At 37.7% G+C, this 18,944-nt stretch overlaps 1 protein-coding gene across 2 annotated transcripts in view; it reads right to left on the minus strand.

Annotated features, from left to right (window-relative positions):
• The window catches only part of Np (serine protease notopleural), a 256,460-nt gene that overhangs the window by 76,381 nt on the left and 161,135 nt on the right, over nucleotides 1–18,944 (minus strand). For both annotated transcript variants that reach the window (XM_081743285.1, XM_081743286.1), the window contains exons 3-4: nucleotides 15,388–16,314; nucleotides 2,387–2,773 (exon numbers count right to left, since the gene is read on the minus strand). In XM_081743285.1, the coding sequence (XP_081599411.1) occupies nucleotides 2,387–2,773; nucleotides 15,388–16,314 (1,314 nt within the window). The remainder of the gene's footprint in view (nucleotides 1–2,386; nucleotides 2,774–15,387; nucleotides 16,315–18,944) is intronic.

Genomic DNA, 18,944 nt, shown 5'->3' on the forward strand with positions numbered 1-18,944 from the left:
CGGCATGGACAAGAACAGCTCATAATTTAGTCTGCACCATCCGTGTTCTGAACTAAGAGTAATTAAGTTTGCCATCGATCATGCGAGTCATCTTTCGCTACGAGTGTGCTTTTTGACTTGCAAAGCGTTATTAAAAGCTCAAAGAATATTTTTACTAAACATGCTCTCTTCCAAGATATCCTTGTCAGATACTAACAGCTACAGTAACAGGGGTATGCCACCATTGTCTACTGGATTCCGAAACATGTCGACATTCGAAGAAACGAGCCTGCTGATACAGAACCCCAAAACATCACTCTGTACCTTTTCATTCAATAGATGCGTTCTCACCTTTGAGCAAATTGAAACCAGAGCAATGAAAATAAAACCCCTCCTGTAAAATCAGCTTTCGATGATTGATAGACGTCGTCACATACTAGTAGCTAAGACGATGTGATATTGGCGCACACCCGTGACTCACATAGCACATTCGTATTTAATATGTGACGTCAGTCACCTGTATTGTGAAGGCCGTAAACAGAGATATTCCCAAAAACGTGTTAAATATTATTAAAACAGTTGCAAACGTTCTTCGAGGTTTGAGCATTCCATATTTCTAAAAGATGACCTATACTCAGCGGCACAATACAGAGACTATAGTCTCAATATTCTCATATTTATTAATAAGTTTTTCCTCTGTAGCTTTTCTTTCGAACATTTGCTTGTTTTGTGCTTGATTACTATTCAACTTGTTACGTTTTCTATTTTAGCACTGATAGATTTTTGCTTTACTTTATTATTTTGTAGTGCTTATTTTATTCAATTTAGCATTTTAAGAGTTCAACCTTTATCTTCTTTATCGTATAACTGCGATGCCAGGCATTTGGCTTACCACGAGGGTTCAGCAACGAGGTTTAGTACCCAAACGGGTACTGAGGGCAAACTTAATATTGGGTATTTTTATTTACCCAAAGTAATAACAGTAACAGATTTATATAATAATGATAACAATAACGAATTCATAGAGGAACGCTTTGTTGAGTTTCTCCTTTCTATCTGGAATGCCTCAATTATAGTATCGTGGCTATGAACTATCCATTTGTGCTCATAAGATTGCTTTACATATCTCTATGCCTATATAACGCAACCTTGTGAACACATTAACTTCCGTAACTGGGATTGGACTTCAATGACACTTGACTGATACATTGAGTGCTTTAATACTGCGGTCCAGTTAGACGATGGGTATCGTGGGTGCAAGGGGCAATTAACCCTCTCTCTCTCATATATACGTAGCAATGATCATGAAGTTAGAAAGACAGGACAAACGCCACTTGCAAGCAAACGAAAGCAGACCTAATTGCTGAACAATGGGTGGTTTTTGAGATCTGGCATCAAAAATATCCAACACTTAATTTTTTCGGTGTACGACCATCGTCACGCACGTGCTTTCTTCGCATTTTTACCATGTCCTCACTTTTTTCTCCATGTAATATGAGTCCTGATTTTTTCTGCAATAGTTTATTCACATACAGAATTACTTTGTGGCTTAAGCAGCAACTTTTAGCACCTTGCCCTCCCGAGATATTACGCCCCCAAAATAGCATCGAAATCACAAAGTTCAACTTTCGGACACACACAAATCAACGGTGCCAGTAGTATTATAGCTGTGAACATTTCTGCACACTACATGCCTGCAAGTATTCACCACAAAACTTATGAATCTCCCACTTTATGCCATTCCAACATACATCCCCTTTAAAAGTAATTTTCTGTACTTTTTCTGGTGATTTCATGTATTGGTTTGCAACCCTGCTTATTTATTGAGAAGCAAGCGTATATATTCTCCGTGTACGTCAGTTTCTCCTCTAAACATTCGTTTTTGTTTGGCGTTCGTCTGATTCATACATCCTGAGCAACTGTAGTTTTCGTACACGCTTGCAAATGCAAAAATTGGCACTCCACCGATCACAAAGACGGCCGCCATTCAGGAACACTTGCACATACGACAACGTGTATAGTGTTATTGACCCTCTCATACGCAAGGTTCATCACACTCAAATGTTTATAATTTTTGGAGATTGTCGAGCAACCACTTTCATCATTTTTGGACTACTGCAAATGGATTGAATCGGAATGATTTTTTATGCTGAAGAAAATCAAAATTTGCCAATGAATTCCGATTGAAAGTAACATCAGCTAGGGATTGAAAGTAAATGTTTAGATTTCGCCACAGTGGACTTTACCTAAATCAACGCAGAAATGCAATAGATCTGCAATTTATATATTATGCAAAATTTTTAAACAGGCAAACAATCATAAGGAAGTCTTTCTTTAAAACAAAGATTGAAGTGAAGTTTTCTGTTATAGAAGTGGATACGAGAAGATAAATAAAGAGAAATCTTACCGTCTCTGAAGTTGGACATATTAACTCCTATATCTAATCCTGGCATTGGTGTAGTTGATAAGGTTTGTGTCGTATTCATTCCATCTTGAGGTTTTCCACTGCTGATAGAAGTGATCGTCTGTGTAGTTGAGTTTAACGGGCTTGATGTAGATGATGTATCTGATGAGTTTACTGCTGTCGAGGTAGATGTAGACACATTTAATACTTCAGTTACAGATGAGCCTTGACTGTCAGGTACTGGTGTTGTAACTTTGTCTGAGAACGTTGAGATTCCTATAAGAACCCAGTTGTCTGTTGTTATATCCTGTTCATCCGTGGTAACTTCCTCCGAAGAAGCAATTGGAGTAGTTGATGATGATGATGATGAAGCAGCAGATGTAATGTGAGCTGAAATAAAGTCATACATTCAATTCAGATGTCTGTAAGAACAAAAACAAATACCGTATAGATAAAGTGAAACTTCAACATTAGCAAAATTTAAGATAAAGTCCAATATTCTTCAAAGGGCGATATATTCATTACTACATCCACTACTTATCTAGTATCTATCTGCCTTTACATATGACTCTCTCACAATCTAACATCACAAACTGTTCCTATTTGAAAAGTGTTAAATTTCATTTTGTTAAGCAACCCAGGTCATGATTCTATTACTTTTTGCTATAAAGTTTTGGTTTACAAAATCCTGGAATGGGCTTGTCATTTCTGATTCCCCGAACTATTTTTTTTTGTTTTGTTTTAATGAATTTTTGGACAATAAGTGAAATTCACCTAAAACATGACAGAAAATATACATTTATATCATTTTGGTCTTAAAATATGTCAGAAAGCAAAAATATAATTCAAATATGCATTTATATGACAACAAAAACTATATGTTTCTGTTTACAAGAGTAAGAAATGCGTTAATGTTGAATTATATAATTAAAGACACGCCTGGATAAAAATATGACATCTCATAAAAATCCAAACCTTACTTGTTAGTAGCTCAAATGCCTGTTCTTTGGACTTCGGAAGAAAAGGTTTATGCCAAATATTTGAATCCTCTTTCCCCTTAGGATACGTATTTTAGTGGAAGTGTAATGATAAAAGTTCACAAGATATTTTACTTCCGATATAGATTTTGAAACAGTCTACCCCGCTAGAATACACTAGAGATGGCCACAAAAAACCGGTTCCGACGAAGGAACCGGATCTCGCAGATCCGGTTTTCAGAACAGGTTCTGGAACAGGTTCCGAACCTGGATTTGAAAATCCGGTTCCAGAACCGGATCTTAGGAACCGGTTCCAGACCTGGACCCGAAAACCCGGTTCCAGAACCGGATTTTAGGAACCGGTTCCAGATCTGGATCCGAAAACCCGGTTCCAGAACCTGATCTTAGGAACCGGTTCCAGATCTGGATCCGAAAACTCGGTTCCAGAACCGGATCTTAGGAACCGGTTCCAGAACTGCATCCGAAGAACCGGTTTCGGACATGGATCCGAAGAACCGGTTCCGGAACTAGATCTTCTAGAACCGGATCCGTTCAGACCTGAAAGCCGGTTCCACCAGGAACCGGTTCTGGCCATCCCTAGAATACACCCTTTAATGAAAGTGATGTTATAAAAACCCACCTCTGTGTACTATCTATACTCCAAAAATAATTTCAAACGGGTCAACTGTTTTCCTGACTCCGAAAACTACGAATTCGACCTACTCTCGGTTATTTTGGAAATGTTATTTCCCCCCTTCCTCATCCTCAATGTTGATGGAACTAAACTTGGGCTTAAACTGCATTGGGAGCATCACTACTTATCTCAGAAACCCCAAAAACTATGGATCGACACTATTATGGGCTATTTTCAATTCTTTTACATATAATCCCATTTCTACTTCCACATCTTGGGGTTTCTTACTCCTACAGTATTATTATTATTATTATTATTATTATTATTATTTAGATTGTAGGATATCTGTATACTAAGTTTGATCGAAGTTGCTCCAGATGTTCCAGAGCTATGCTGAAACATACGAACACATTCACACACAAGAATTTATATACAGATAGATGTAGAGCACCAATAAAGAATTAAGAAGAATATTTAGCGACGAGGAACGCCCTCGGCGTTGCTCCTGTCAATTTTTGGGTCGGCTGACATGCCACTGCTTAGCTAAATTTGGGCTTAAATACCATTAGAATTGTTATTAATTAACTTACTGACCACGACAATTACAAACTCGTCACTAATTTCAGTCGTTTTGAACTCCTTACTATACATGTCAATGAGGGCTGAACTTTGAGTTTAGCGGTATCGAGAGTGTGACTATTCATCTTAGTGACCTTGAAAACTATTGATTCGACGCTAATATCGGTCGGTTTCGCTTATTTTTAGACGTCACGCCCCACCTCACCTCTAGGCGTGCTAGGGTGGATTGTTGCCCCCACCAGGGAATAATTTTTACTTAAACGGCATCAAGAGTGCCAACTATCTATCTAACCTATCTCGAACACAATGAATTCGACATTATTATCGATCGTTTACATATCTTGACATATCAATTCCCTCCCACACCTAACGGCCTCTTACTCTCACAGTATCTTTTTACAGGCTGTAAATCGTATGTGCAAAAGTTTCATTGAAATTGCAGGGGTTCCCGAGTTATGCTTGAACACAAGGTTACGATGGAGCAGTAGTGGTGAGTGGTCGTATTTCTGGCTTGCAAACGCGGATTCAAAAACATACCAAGAATGCCATATGATGTTCACTGCACAACACATGATCTGAACCTCGTGTTATCGGATGCTGCAAGAGTTGACACAGAAACTGTTGATTTCTTTGTCACTTTACAAGATATATGTAACTTCTGTGGTAACAGCGGGAAATGCTGGAAGGCTTTACAAGACTGTATTCCCAAGGATACATCTCCGGAAAATAAAATGACACTGAAGAAACTCTCTCTAATACGCTGGGATTCAAGTCATAAGGCCGTGTTCGCACTAAGAAAGAGGTATGCAGACGTTATGAAATGTCTTAATGCCATGTGCTTTACTGGAACAGAAAAAGAACGGACAGAAGGAGCTCGTTATAAACGAAAAATGGAAAGGTTCGATTTCGTGGTAATGCTTGTGCTGTGGGAGAATGTGTTAAGAAGCATTACTGTTGTGTCAAAGAAAAAAAAAAGTGCAGAGCCCTAGTATGTGCTTGTCAGAGTGTCAACGAAAACTGAAAAAATGTTGTGCAATAGTACAAGATCTTAGAAAAAATCTGCCTCAAGTATTCGAGGAAGTCAGTGCTTGTGCGCGCAAATTTGGTGTTTCAAATAAGTGTTAAAGGAAGGAAGTCAGTGCCGAAAATATTCTTTGATGAATTGGCACAAGATACGCGATTTTACTGACCTTGTCAAAGAATTCGAGATCAAAATGCTATTGCCTATCCTAGACTCCGTAATAGTAAACATAAGGATACGTATCGAAGAATGAGGGAACTTTGTGAAAGATTTACGTTCTTATGCCCGTCAATGTTTTGAACCATTCTCGAAGAAGAGGTCACCAAGCAGTCTTATGACTTTGCGCTTCTGTATGCAGACGATTTATCCAGTGACTTTCCACGGGAAGTGTTAAACGATTTTCAGAGACACTTTTTAAGACAGACTTTCAACCCACGAAGAGATTCTTTGTTTTATTACCAAATCTGACCTCAGAACAGTATTTCCAAATTCGATGACTGCGCTTTGTTTATATGTACGCATGTAACTCTTCCTGTTACAATCAATCAAGAAATATCTCAGAGGTTTATTATTTACGAGTATTTTATAATTATGTAAAATCGTAACATACTACAGTGAAACCTCTACTAACTGACACCTCTATAAAGCGGACACCTCCCATAACGGACATATTTTGTAATCTCCAAACACTGTAATAGGAAAAAACATATTGGCAAACCTTTCTAAAGCGGACACTCTCTAGTACGGACACGGACAGCCTTTCATGTCTTTTATAGGTATTATTTACCTCCGTATTACGGACACTTTCTCTAGAAACAAGTTGGAAAGTGCAGTAAAAATACACCTTTAGTAATTCATACGTATGTCACCAAGGAAGAACATGTGGGTGGGACAACATTTTGCCTCCTCAACTGTCTACTCAGTAACCCAGAGGAAGGGTCTCTGTTTCAGAACACCCTTATATCCTTTGCTTGCATTCCACTCCCACCCAACCTGCTTCAGAAACAAATGTGATTGACAGTTGCCCACTGTTTGGAATGACACACCATTCTACTGTCCCGCTGGAATCTCGAACCAAACAGAAGACAAGTTTGGTATTTTTGACCACGGGTACGCACATTATCTTTTTAAAAAAGTCATTGCTGGACTACAATTAACTCACAAATTAAAGCAACACACCGAAAACGTAGTAAGTAGCGATAAGTGAAAGTGCATAGAAGTCAGGTATAACACCTTATTCCCATGTTGTGCCTCGAATTTGATGGAGCAAAATAATGCAGGTACACTAACATTTTGGTAATATTCATAAATACGTGATTGATGCAAAAATATTTTTTTTCTAATTGCATATTACCTTGTTTATTAATTTACGTAATAAAATATTGAAACCTCTCTAAGGCGGACACCTCTCTATAGCGGACAATTTTTGATTCCCCACGACTGTCCGCTTTAGAGAGGTTTCACTGTGTATATATATTAATTTAAAATCCTTTTGGTAATACAGGTTGACATTACTGTTTATTTACACTACTACTGCAAGAAAGTCCGAATTTTACATGAGTATATTTTTAATGACTGTCCACTTAACTTTTAAAAGACATACTACAACGATATAAAAAGAAAAATGGTCGACACCCTCCCACTGATAATTATCAGTTTATGGCCGTCTCTGAGCGTACGCATAAGCTATAGATGATCATGCATGGGGCCTATTCGATGGGTCAGGGGGCGCCACTAGGAATTTTGCCTAGGGGCACCAAAAACCATTGTTACGCCACTGTGCACTAACCTTGTACTGGCACACTGCCACACCCGACCGGAAAGAAGACACGCTCGTGCTGCCACACAATACAAACTTGGCGAGTTTGTGGTTTTCTTTCGTATATTTTTCATTTATGTACGTGTAATATCTTTGAAAATATAGGTTTTTCAAATGGAATTAATCATTTATGCTAATCCTGTATAATATTAAACATTTTTTTGGTCACTCTAGTAGAGGAAGAATTCTAATGTTTAAAGTTGAAATTGTTGTAATGGTCAGAAGAATGTCATCCATTTTGAACAAAACAAGTTCATGGACAGATTCAAGCACCCACATCGACACAAACACCTTGCCTACGCTGAAAAATACCAAAGACCCAATGTACTGTATATGTGTTAGTGTGTCCTCCTTCTGCCCACACGTAATATTTTATTCTTTGTTGCCAAATCGTCCGCCGGTGCTGTGTAGGTGTTTCCTACAAAGAAAAAGAACTACTTCTGGACCGGTTCTCGGAGGTCAAACACCTGTGATCGATAACCTCGTAACCACGTGACCTATACTAACATGTCTAGCAATACGTTGATGAAATGGAATCTGACAACCTCGGGAGGCATTTTAACATCAGAATCAAAGAAAGCATTTCACAACTCTTAGGAAAGGAAGGAAAGTGGAATCTCAAGAAAGGAAATTAAAGCATTTTATCTGTCCTTATGCGAGATTTTTTTTGCTGATATTAAAATGTCAATTATTTTGTTATTAAAAGAAGGAAATAATAACCGTCTAAAGCTTCTTAAAATAGTGTTTTTATAAGATGTACTAAGAAGTATCTCTCTATCGAAAAGAAGCCCTGATTGAGTGAATAATGACTGACCAACACCCACGGCAGGCCAAACCGCTTAACCTGGAAATTTGAAATTTTGATTGTATACCACAATTTGTAACAAGATACTACAAAAGAATGATTTTCGGACATTCTACAGACAAAAGGGGGGGGGGGGAAGAATGGGAGTGGCAATTAAATATCCATATCTCTGAATGGTAGAGACATGCCAGTTGGTATATGGACTTCCCATTTTAAAATAATTAGGGAAAACCGGGGTATTCGCAAACATTGAGGTAATGCCGAACACCCAAGTTTACGCCCAAGGAAGCTTGTTAGAAAACAGACGATTTTGCTGCACGCTAGCGAAGAGACCTAGTAAAGTGTAGCATAAATTTCGTGACAGTCAGTTGAGTGGATTGCCAGGAAGAAGACGTTTTGTTGTTCTTGTCGATTCACTTATAACATTGATTCAACAATCTGGGCAAGGTACATTGGCTCTTATGTATATTGTTACAGATAAGGCTATATATTCCCCTATATTTGAATATTAGTTCTTCGTAATCTTACTAGCCTGCATGTAGTCAACAATCAGTTTCAATTTTAACAATAAAATGGTGACTCATGGGGAAATGCCAGAAAATTAAGGAATAAGTTAATGAAATTGGTTTGATAAATAGATCATGTCTTGGTTATAAGCGTTATTAGATTTATTTATTAGAATAGTTTGCTATATTTATTATTTTAGGCCATTAGTAGCCTACTTCATTATTCTATAGTCAGTAACCCTATTTTAGACATCTGATCCTTGATCATAGGCTGTATTTTTTTCTGTATGATTCATAGAGTGGTTTACAAATTTATTTAGCCTACTCATGTCCATTAGCAGTTAGCCAATTTTGTTCAGTCTATTAACCGCATTTGAACATTTAACTAATAAAAAACACTGTCCTTGGAAGCAACACACTAATGCGTATATCTGTAATTTCTACAATTCCAAATAATGTTTTCATTTTAACGAATATTTTACTTAATGCACCGTTATTTCTGAATTTATTTCATAAGAGTACATTTTGTTTAGCCTATTACCTATTAGTTTTCATTTGAAATAGTTTCAAAGATTATAAGGTCTGGTCATGTTTCTCATTAACTTATGTTTGTAATTATAATTCTTAACAAACATTTAAATACTAAATTACGGTATAATTTTCATATATTTTAATGTATTTCGCTTCTTACATAAAGGAAAGTTTAAAGCAAACAGTATGTTCAGGATTACCCCGACTTCTGGGGGCAATCCCTAACATGGGTACATTTTTAAAACATCTCACTGATTTGTTGAAAAATGTTAATTTTGATTTTCTTCTGCACTTTAGTAAATAGGAAAACTCCAAACTTTCTGTACACAAGAAATCTTAAACCAAAAGAGTTATTTATAATCAAAGCTTATGTGTTCATGAATACCCCGGTCTCCCCTATACAAATGGTTAGGCCATAGGCGGATGTAGTCCGGGGCTGGAGAGGCCTAGGGCCCAGGGCCCCGATTTCTCTGGAAATTTGGGGGGCCCATTCAGATGCAGAAGGCATATATAAGGATTTTTTAAGACAAATTGCATTCAAATTATGGTAAATATTGTATATTCATAAATACAATGCGGGAGCTCACATGAGCTTTGGGGGGCCTGGGCCCCCCTGGAATCGGCGCCCTTGCTAGAGCCCTCAGTTTTTTGAGTAACAAAAATAATTTAAGCTATTATTTATATATTTTTGAAAGTTTATAGTAAACTCATCACGTAACTATCATAGGCCGGGGTCTAGGTGCCCCCAGTTTTTACCTTTTAAATCCGCCAGTGGTTGAAGCATTTTTTTTTTTTTTTTTTTTGTATTTCCCGCAGAAGGAAAGAAAACGAGGCGAAAGGTAGAAAAGGTAAGATTACAACTGTAATAATAAAATGACCGTATCTCAAAATTCTTTAAGGTTAGAGGTACGAAATATGCTATTTAGGCTATGTATTTAAAATAATTAAAGAATTATTTCAGCGTTTTTTAATATTTCTTCTAGAAGAGAAGAAAAAGGTGGGTAGAAGAAGAGATGAGGTTTGCAATTGTGATAATAAGATGGTCATATCTTGAAATCCCTTAAGGTTAGAAACATGAAATTTGGCATTTCGACTCTTCATGTAATATAATTAAAGACGTGTTTCAGCGCTTTTTGACGTTTGTCTTAGAAGGGAAGAAAAAGAACGAGGGCTGTAATTGTTATCTGGAAATCTCTTAAGATTACAGACATGTTAGGGATGCGAAACTTGGTATCATCATCATCATAGGTATTCTGCCGTAATTGGCAGGTCACTTGCTGCAACTGAGACGCTTCCATGCTCCACAATCTTCCGCTAACCTGTTCATCTTTACGTACGATTTTTCTGTTATGATATTGTCCATTAATTGTAGTCTCCTTTGCCCCCTCCCTCTCTTTCCTCCTACCATACTCTCTAGCACGTAAACTTGGTATATAAACTCCTTATTCAAAGAAATGGGCATATGCTACCGCGTTTCTGGAAATTCTACCACAGCGTTTGCCAATAATCCGCTTTTAACGAGGAGGTGGAGGCAATTTTTCCCCCTCAATATATAAAAATGACTTCGGGGTTGTCCATCTCATCAAGGAAAAACGACAGTGAAACATTTAAAATGAATTTTTGAACACAGGACTTGAGCCAACATAGTTATTTTTTAAATAATTTCCCTTTGCCTGTAACGTGTATTCTAAGGGGAAGGGAAGGTTTAAGGAATAATGCCGTAAACGTATTCATGCGTGCGAAGAACGGAAGCAAAGATTGAAATATGAGGTGCAGAGCCTCATGCCGAGCAAATTTCGGAGTCTGAACAAATTTTCTTTACAGATAACGACTAGCTCCATCTATTGAAGCAACATATCATCAGAAAGCTGAATATCTGCTCAACAAAACGAGACCACAATCATGAGAACCGCTTAACGGAGTGTCAAGTTATAGCAAGAGAAGTGAGTGTATCCGGTGTCATCTCATCACAAAAACACGATGGAGCAAATAGCCAACATTACTTCAAGCTAGATAAAACATTTATACAAACATAAGAAATTATGAAGCAAGTGTATGGTGATGAGTGCTTATCTCGTACACGTGTGTTCGAGTTGGATACGCGATTCCGAGACGGTCGTGTAGATCTTGTAGATTTGATTCATGAAGTGTTCCAGCAGATACTCTGCTTAGGAATATTTATGAGTGCAGAAATTAAAAGAGAAGAACTTGTACCAGTGAGAGATCTCACTTTATTTCTGTTTGTTGAATATTCCTGCGTAGCAAGTGTACTTCCCTCCAGCTATGTTTAACTTTATCGGTCACACCAACAACTGTAGAGTGGTATTTTTCAAAGCTAAAATTAATCAAAACATTTTCAAGGAATACCATTACTCAGAGTGGGTTAAGTGTGTAAGCATTGCTAAGTATTTAAAATGAAGAGTAACGCAAACTGGACCTGAACGGACGGTGTGGTGAAGATTTCTAACCGTGAAACAAGGTGATCTGTGAAACTCCTAGTAGGAGTGTCCCTGCGTTGCGTAGTCGCTAACGCTCTCGATTTCGGTGCGAGAGGTTACGGGTTCGATTCCCGGTGGGACACTCGGTCGAAAAAGTGTCAAAAACTTTTTCGGACTAGCCATTCTGAATGAGGTTCTCATTCACAACAAATGCCGGGGAGGTACCTAATTTGTGGCCGCTTCCTTCTTTTCATTTCCTCGGATAGTGTTCTCGTCGAGGGACGTCATCCCTCATACCTAACGGGCTAAGTAGTCTTAGATGTCCAAAGGCCAGAAATCTAAAATCTTACATCCTAGCAATTCTTTTTTCTTTTGTTTTCTTTTTCTTTCTTTCTTTTTTTTAGTTGCAGAAGAAAAGTCTTGTTGCTTAAGTGAAAAATACTAATAATTTGTTGATTTTGAGAAACCGCTAAGAATTTTTAATGCTTCTAGTGTATCTCGCATTTTTGTCTGTGTGTATGTGTGTTCTATGTTTCCCTCACACACGAAATGACGTTTAATGATGTTCGATATTTTATAATGAAATAAAGTAAACCTTTAATTTTACGTCCCACAGTTATGCCGGCTAGGCTAAAGAAGACGGCGATGATGAGAAATGAATGAAATGGTAGAATGAAGAAAGTTGGAGGAAGCGAGAGAACCCTAAGAAGACATACGTACACGGCGTTTGTTTACCACAAAGCTCACTTGGTGCGAGCTGGGATCGAACCAAGAACTCCATGCACCAGAGGTGAACGCCACTGCAGGCCATATAATCAAATGAAACTATATGGAGTTTAGTTTTGATTCAAGAAGCAGGTTATAAACAGAAAATATGCAAAAGTATGCATGCCTGAATTGTTACAAAATAAGCCTTTATTTAAAAGAGAGGATGCAGTACAAGAAGCATGCCGAGATATGCTATCAAGCCCTTCAATATGATACTAACAAGACAGCAGAAAACAGCATGGTTAGTAAGACAGCCCAAAATAACGATTTACTGTAAAACTTTTATTTTTCATCAAAGATAGACCACATCAAGCTGAACAAAATGACATGATTGGAGATAAATTGACACGAGTAGTTTACGAAAAAAATTATCTGTTCTTCTTATGTGCTAGGTTATAAGAAAAACAGACGGCAGCACTGCTTCTCATGTAACTGTTGTCCGACAATTCATAGGCTTGCACAACTATTTTCGTCACCGATTACAGAAAACAGTACGTTATTCGTTACTTGGCATAATGTCAAATATACTGCGTAAAGGTTTGATTATAGAAAACAAAATCCAATGCAAATTTTCGCTGACTGTTACTTGTTATTTCTGATATGCTAGGAAGGCGATGTCCCTGGTGTTAAATTAACAAACAAGTAACTCCCTAAAGCGATAGCCATTTTGTGTTGTTTTAACACCTCATTTTTTGCGCTGTATAGTACTCACATTCAGAAATGGACCGGGTTATGATGTTCGTGATCCGGAAGACCGCGAGACAGTCAGACTCATGACCCAAAATGATCCAGTCTGACCCGAACGACCCGGGTTGACTCGAACAGACAAGGAGACAATGAAACATAGTCATACACATAAGGAGTGTGTGTAAGGCTGCTAACGTAATTATAAGAAACACGATTCTTTCCTCCCACTTTCTTCTTTTCCTAAATCTATAATTTTCTTTCTCGCTCTGTCAAAACATTGCACTGAAAGGTAACTACAAGGTTTATCAGAGTATAAATGCGTGACAGTAACAGAAATAGCTTCCTTATGAAGGATCACCAAAATTTAATGAAACGAACCTGTAAAGTCTGTGTCGTCGAAAATGGCACTGAGGTCAAATAGTATTTTGTCAAATCCTTTTGTATAGTCTCTGTTCAAAAAGTACCTTATTTTGTTCAGCATAAGAGTACGAAGCATGAAATTGTATTTGGAATATTCAAGAGATGGTACCTTGGACTAAGAAATGTTACACCGGGAATAAAACAAGTGAATATTCAAGCTCAAGTATTGAACTTCATTAATCAAGCATAAGAATCAGCAGTAATGCTGCAAAAAGCTGTGATTGGGTTTCGTCACGAAAGAAATCTAGAGTATGCAATACGAAGAAGTCATCAACCTCACGTTGCCCGATTATCAGGGAAGGTTTCTCTCTCTCAATGAGTGATCGAGATGCTGGAAAATTTGATAATCGGTTGAAGAAACGTCAGGAGAATATGATGGACGAAGGATTTCATACTGCAAGTCACGGAAAGAGTGCAATGTCCCTTGAGTGACATTTGCCAGTGCACTTCCGTGCAACATGAGCAGGAAAATTTACCGTGCATTCAATGCAATTTAGCACTGCAGTGCTAGTTTCACGTTGACGGAGAAAGACGCGATAGATCCTTCCCTCCATAGATCACCATATAGCAGCAACAATTTCTAGGAGTCTTGGAAACCGTCCTGGATTTTGATCACGATTCAACCACTGTCCTGACAGTTTACAAAAATGAAATAAAATCTTTAAATTTTACGTTCCACGATTATGCCGGTTAGGCTAAAGGAGACGGTGATGATGAGAAATGTATGAAATGGTGGAATGAAGAAAATGGGGGGAAACGGCAGAACCCCGAGAAAACCTACGAGCACGGTATTTGTCCACCACAAAGTCCACATGGCGCGAGCTGGGATCGAATCAGAAATCCCAAGCACTGGAGGTGAACGCCTGATCGTTTACAGGTGTCATAGCAGACTGATACAGGCAACTTTCCTTACGCTCAAAAGACGATTCTGGTGTCAACTCATGTTATCACTCTAACTTTTTCACCTTATCGACTGCACGGAGCCACTGAGCGACAGTAGTATGGATCAAGTAATACGGTGGGCCGATTTTTTTTTTTTTAATTTCGATTGGCCGGGTTGGGGAAAAGTTGCCTCATGTTAGTGGTAGTCAACACAGAAAAGTTGGATTTTTTTTTTTTGTTTCGTTTGTTGAACAAAAAACTGTACAACTTAATTTTAATTGAAAACAATTGACAATGCGGACATCTGTTGGGCTTAAAACCATACTACAAACATCTTAAATTTCAGAGTAGTTGTCAATCCCAGTATCCTGATACATAATGCAAAGCGTGTATACATTTTTCTGGCGGATTCTTTATAATCATTTGTCCACATGGATGGCACACCTAAACGTGATATTATCGTTTTGAAAAAGATTGAACTCAAGCGCAGTGAATCAGCTAAAAATTGAGCATTTCGTCCTAAAATATGATTAGAAGTTAATCTAAAATCGTAAACATGAAGGTTAAAATAAGGGTGAGTTCCTTTTTCTACTAAATTCAAAATGGAAGCGGCTAATTTTCTGACTCCTAAAAATGGAAAAATGCAGTAAAATAAATAAATAACTTAGTTGCTTTACCATCTTGATCATTCACTTGGTGAGCTTCTTAAATTTAACACTAGTATATTAACGATCAAAGACATAGATATGATAGCTTTCAAACTGTGTATCACCTAGTAGAACGTGCATTTTCGAGACTTACATAATATAAATATTTTATAAACAAATTACGCGTATCATATTATATATGTTTTAAATTTATTTATAACTGTATAAGAAACACTTTGTAAGAAACAATCAACATTGATTTCATTTATAGAGTTAAATATCATATTTACCTTCTGATACTGAAGATGACTCCACAACGGTTGGTACTTTATCACTTGAAGAGATGGACGTAATGGCTGGACGCGATGTTGTAGCATTGGACACAGTAATTCCTAAAGTAGCAGACGTAAGAGTACTGGTTGTTGTGACTGGTGATGATGTAAATGGAGGTTTGGGAGGTTTTGGTGATTCCACAATAGTGTTTAGATTCTCTTCTTCCTCTTCTGCTGCAGAAACATTCGAAGGAGGTTTTATTAAGGGTTTATGGGTTGACGATTGTAAAATTTCATTGCTGATAACGGATGGAATTGTTGATTGCGTTACAGTTGCTGGTTTTGTTGGATTCGTAGTTTCGACTGGTTTTATTGGTTGCTCGGTGCTTGGTCTTGTTGTTATTGGTCGCTTGGTGGTTTGTGTTGATATTGGTTTTGTTGTTGTTGTTGGTTTCCGAGTTGGCTTCGGACTGTTTGTGGTACTCGTAGGCTTCAGTGTAGGTCGCGTAGGGGATTTTGTTGTTGATGGTTTTTGTGGTGGCTTTGTTGCTGGCTTTACAGTTGGTTTAGTCGAAGAAGGTCTCGTTGGTTTGCTCGAAGGTGCAGTGTCAGAAGTTGGTCGTTTCGTTGTGGAAGCAGCGACAGATGTTTCCGTAACAACTGTTGAACTTGCAGAAGGAGTAGGTTTATTTGAAGGTTTCACTGGCGGAGGTTTGGTAACTGGCTTCGGAGCACTTCCTTCCAACGTTGGTGGAGAAATATCATTTTCAAGTGTTAGAAGAGATTCTTCATCTAATTTACAGCAACTACCAAAGTAGAATCTATCTATACAGGTGCCTAGATGTGTTCCATTCGCCTTCATACACGTGAAGGCGAACATACAAATTCCCTCTTCGCCTGTTCTTTTGCTGATACATGGCAGATGGCGAATGTTTCGGCCAAACCCTGAAAGTAAAAAGAAATTGTTGTGTAGAACAAAGTCATTAATTCTAAATAATACTTACACGACACATATCTATCAACATAATGTATTAATAAGTAAATTTAAACAGTTGAAGGATTTTTTAAAAGCTGAAACAGTGATTTGCATGGATATAAGTTATATTCTTCTTTTCTCCTAGTAAGACAGAAATATTGATGCATTTTAAGTTTGTTAACCCCTTGCGTTTCAGGTGTCATTTTTCTATGTTCTTGCTGTAATACAAGGTTTTCATTTACTGTTAAAAGACAGTTTATACCGTTATATAGGGCATAGTTATTGTACACGGGCGAGGACAGCATTCACATTACTAATAAAAAAAAATTACCAGTATTTGCATTCTGAAACATTTGAACGGAAAAAGGAGAATTCTGATGTTCTGAAGGGACCTTACTCAGCCTCAGGTTGGCGAGACTGACCGAAGATCAAAGACAGTGTTTTGTTTGTTTTTTCGATCTCGAAGTTGCCAATTGTTTACCGACAAAACAAACATGTGCCATAATTAAATGCTCTTTAGGGGCCTGAGGTGAGGTTAAATTTGAAGATGCACTACCCAAGCGTAACGTATGTCACGTGGTATTAGTCCACTTTGCAAACACAACTTTTATTGATTAAAAAAGTGATTTACTTATGTTATGAAACATAGCTGAGGGAGCGTCAGAGAGCGGAGGGGGGTTAGAAGCCACGCAGGACTAGATTTATTCCACATTTCCTACAGGGATGATACTATGTAACATTACGTCACGCTCGGGTGGAGCATCTTGAATGTAAATCTAACCTCACCCTCATTCTTGCCATCTTCTGAGATAAAACTTTCTTCTTTTCTGTCAATTAAGTGCTGTCACCTATGGAGAAAAAATAGAACTAACTCTTGCCTTGCATCCACTAAAAAAATTCATCACCTCCAGGATTAATATGACCCTTAATAAAAGATAACTTTTCATGACATCTCCATGGATGTCACAGGTATTTTGCAACGGAGTATTTTATGACATCCACATGGATGTCACTGGTATTTTGCAACGGAGTATTTTATGACATCCACATGGATGTCACTGGTATTTTGCAACGGAGTATTTTATGACATCCACATGGATGTCACTGGTATTTTGCAACTGAGTATTTTATGACATCTACATGGATGTCACTGGTATTTTGCAACGGAGTATTTTATGACATTCACATGGATGTCACTGGTATTTTGCAACGGAGTATTTTATGACATCCACATGGATGTCACTGGTATTTTGCAACGGAGTATTTTATGACATCCACATGGATGTCACTGGTATTTTGCAACGGAGTATTTTATGACATCCACGTGGATGTCACTGGTATTTTGCAACGGAGTATTTTATGCGCTCCTAACTGCGGAAAAAAGGGTCATTCTATAACATTGACATACATTTTCCTTTATTCAGAAAGTGTCCAAGTGAGAATTCGTTGAGTTAGAGGAATCAAATTCGACATATAAATTCTTAATTTAAAGTAATGGCAGTAATGCTAACATGAAACTAGAGACCTAGAGGCCGAATTTTTCGGCCCGAGCAAAATCCACCCCGAATGTATCTAGCGAAAAGTTTTGGAGATTTCCGGCCCGGCCCGGCCCGATAAGTTTTTTTTTTTAAATTCTTGGCCCAAGCCCGGCCTAGGCCCGATAAATTTTTAAAAGTTTAATTTTGTAACATTTTTCATGGGCATACTTCTTTAACGTTTGCCTTTATCCTAATTATCGTTTAACGAAAGTCAATAATTATTAAAGAATTGCAATTAATCGGCTCCAGCCCGGCCCGACCTGTAGAGGAATCAGTGTCGGCCCCGCCTAAGCCCGGCCTGGCCCAAAGAAATAACAGAGTCGGCCCGCCCAAGCCCGACCCGTGCAGGTCTCTACATGAAATGTTATAAAATCCCATCTTGAGGGCAGAAATCCCCATCTTGCTCTAGAATTACCCATGCTATACAAATAAGAAAATGTTCTAAACTTAGAAAACATGAACAATAAAATTAGCGTATATAAGTCATTTTCTTCAATATATGAAGGAATTATTTAATAACTCCGATCATCTACGTTCATAAAACAGTTTATGAATAAGTATTTTCCTTAATTAGAAGAGACAGTTTAAAATACTGATGAAAAGAGTACATTTTGTTGTGAATTTAGTATTCCCATCAGGCTGTTAGGCCTGATCTTCCATTGAATGTAATGAAACTAGATAAAACTTCATTCTTCAGTCATTTATGAAACTACATGTAAGTTGAACATTTCTCGTTTTATTTTCCTCCGTTAATTCTTTTTTCTTTCATTTCTTTTTTTGGTTTTGTTTTTTTAAATATTAGAGTACAATTAATGTTCCTTGGCACTTGCTTTTTGAAATTCGCAAGTCTCGGCATAATTCACTTCAACACTAACATACAGTTTGTAGTTAGAACATTCGACAATTAGCACTAATTACAAGTTTGTTGAAGACTTAGTTGTCTACTCTTCATCCATAGACAATTTTGTTGGCGTCAAAGAAATAAATAGGGGAAACATCCCATAAATTTTGTGTATTTGTTTTCTTTTACGAGAATTTCCATTATCTCATTTCGAGAAATC

Source organism: Thermobia domestica, chromosome 16 (genome assembly GCF_964235325.1).
Source record: "Thermobia domestica chromosome 16, izTheDome1.hap1.1, whole genome shotgun sequence".
In the NCBI taxonomy this organism is placed as follows: domain Eukaryota; kingdom Metazoa; phylum Arthropoda; class Insecta; order Zygentoma; family Lepismatidae; genus Thermobia; species Thermobia domestica.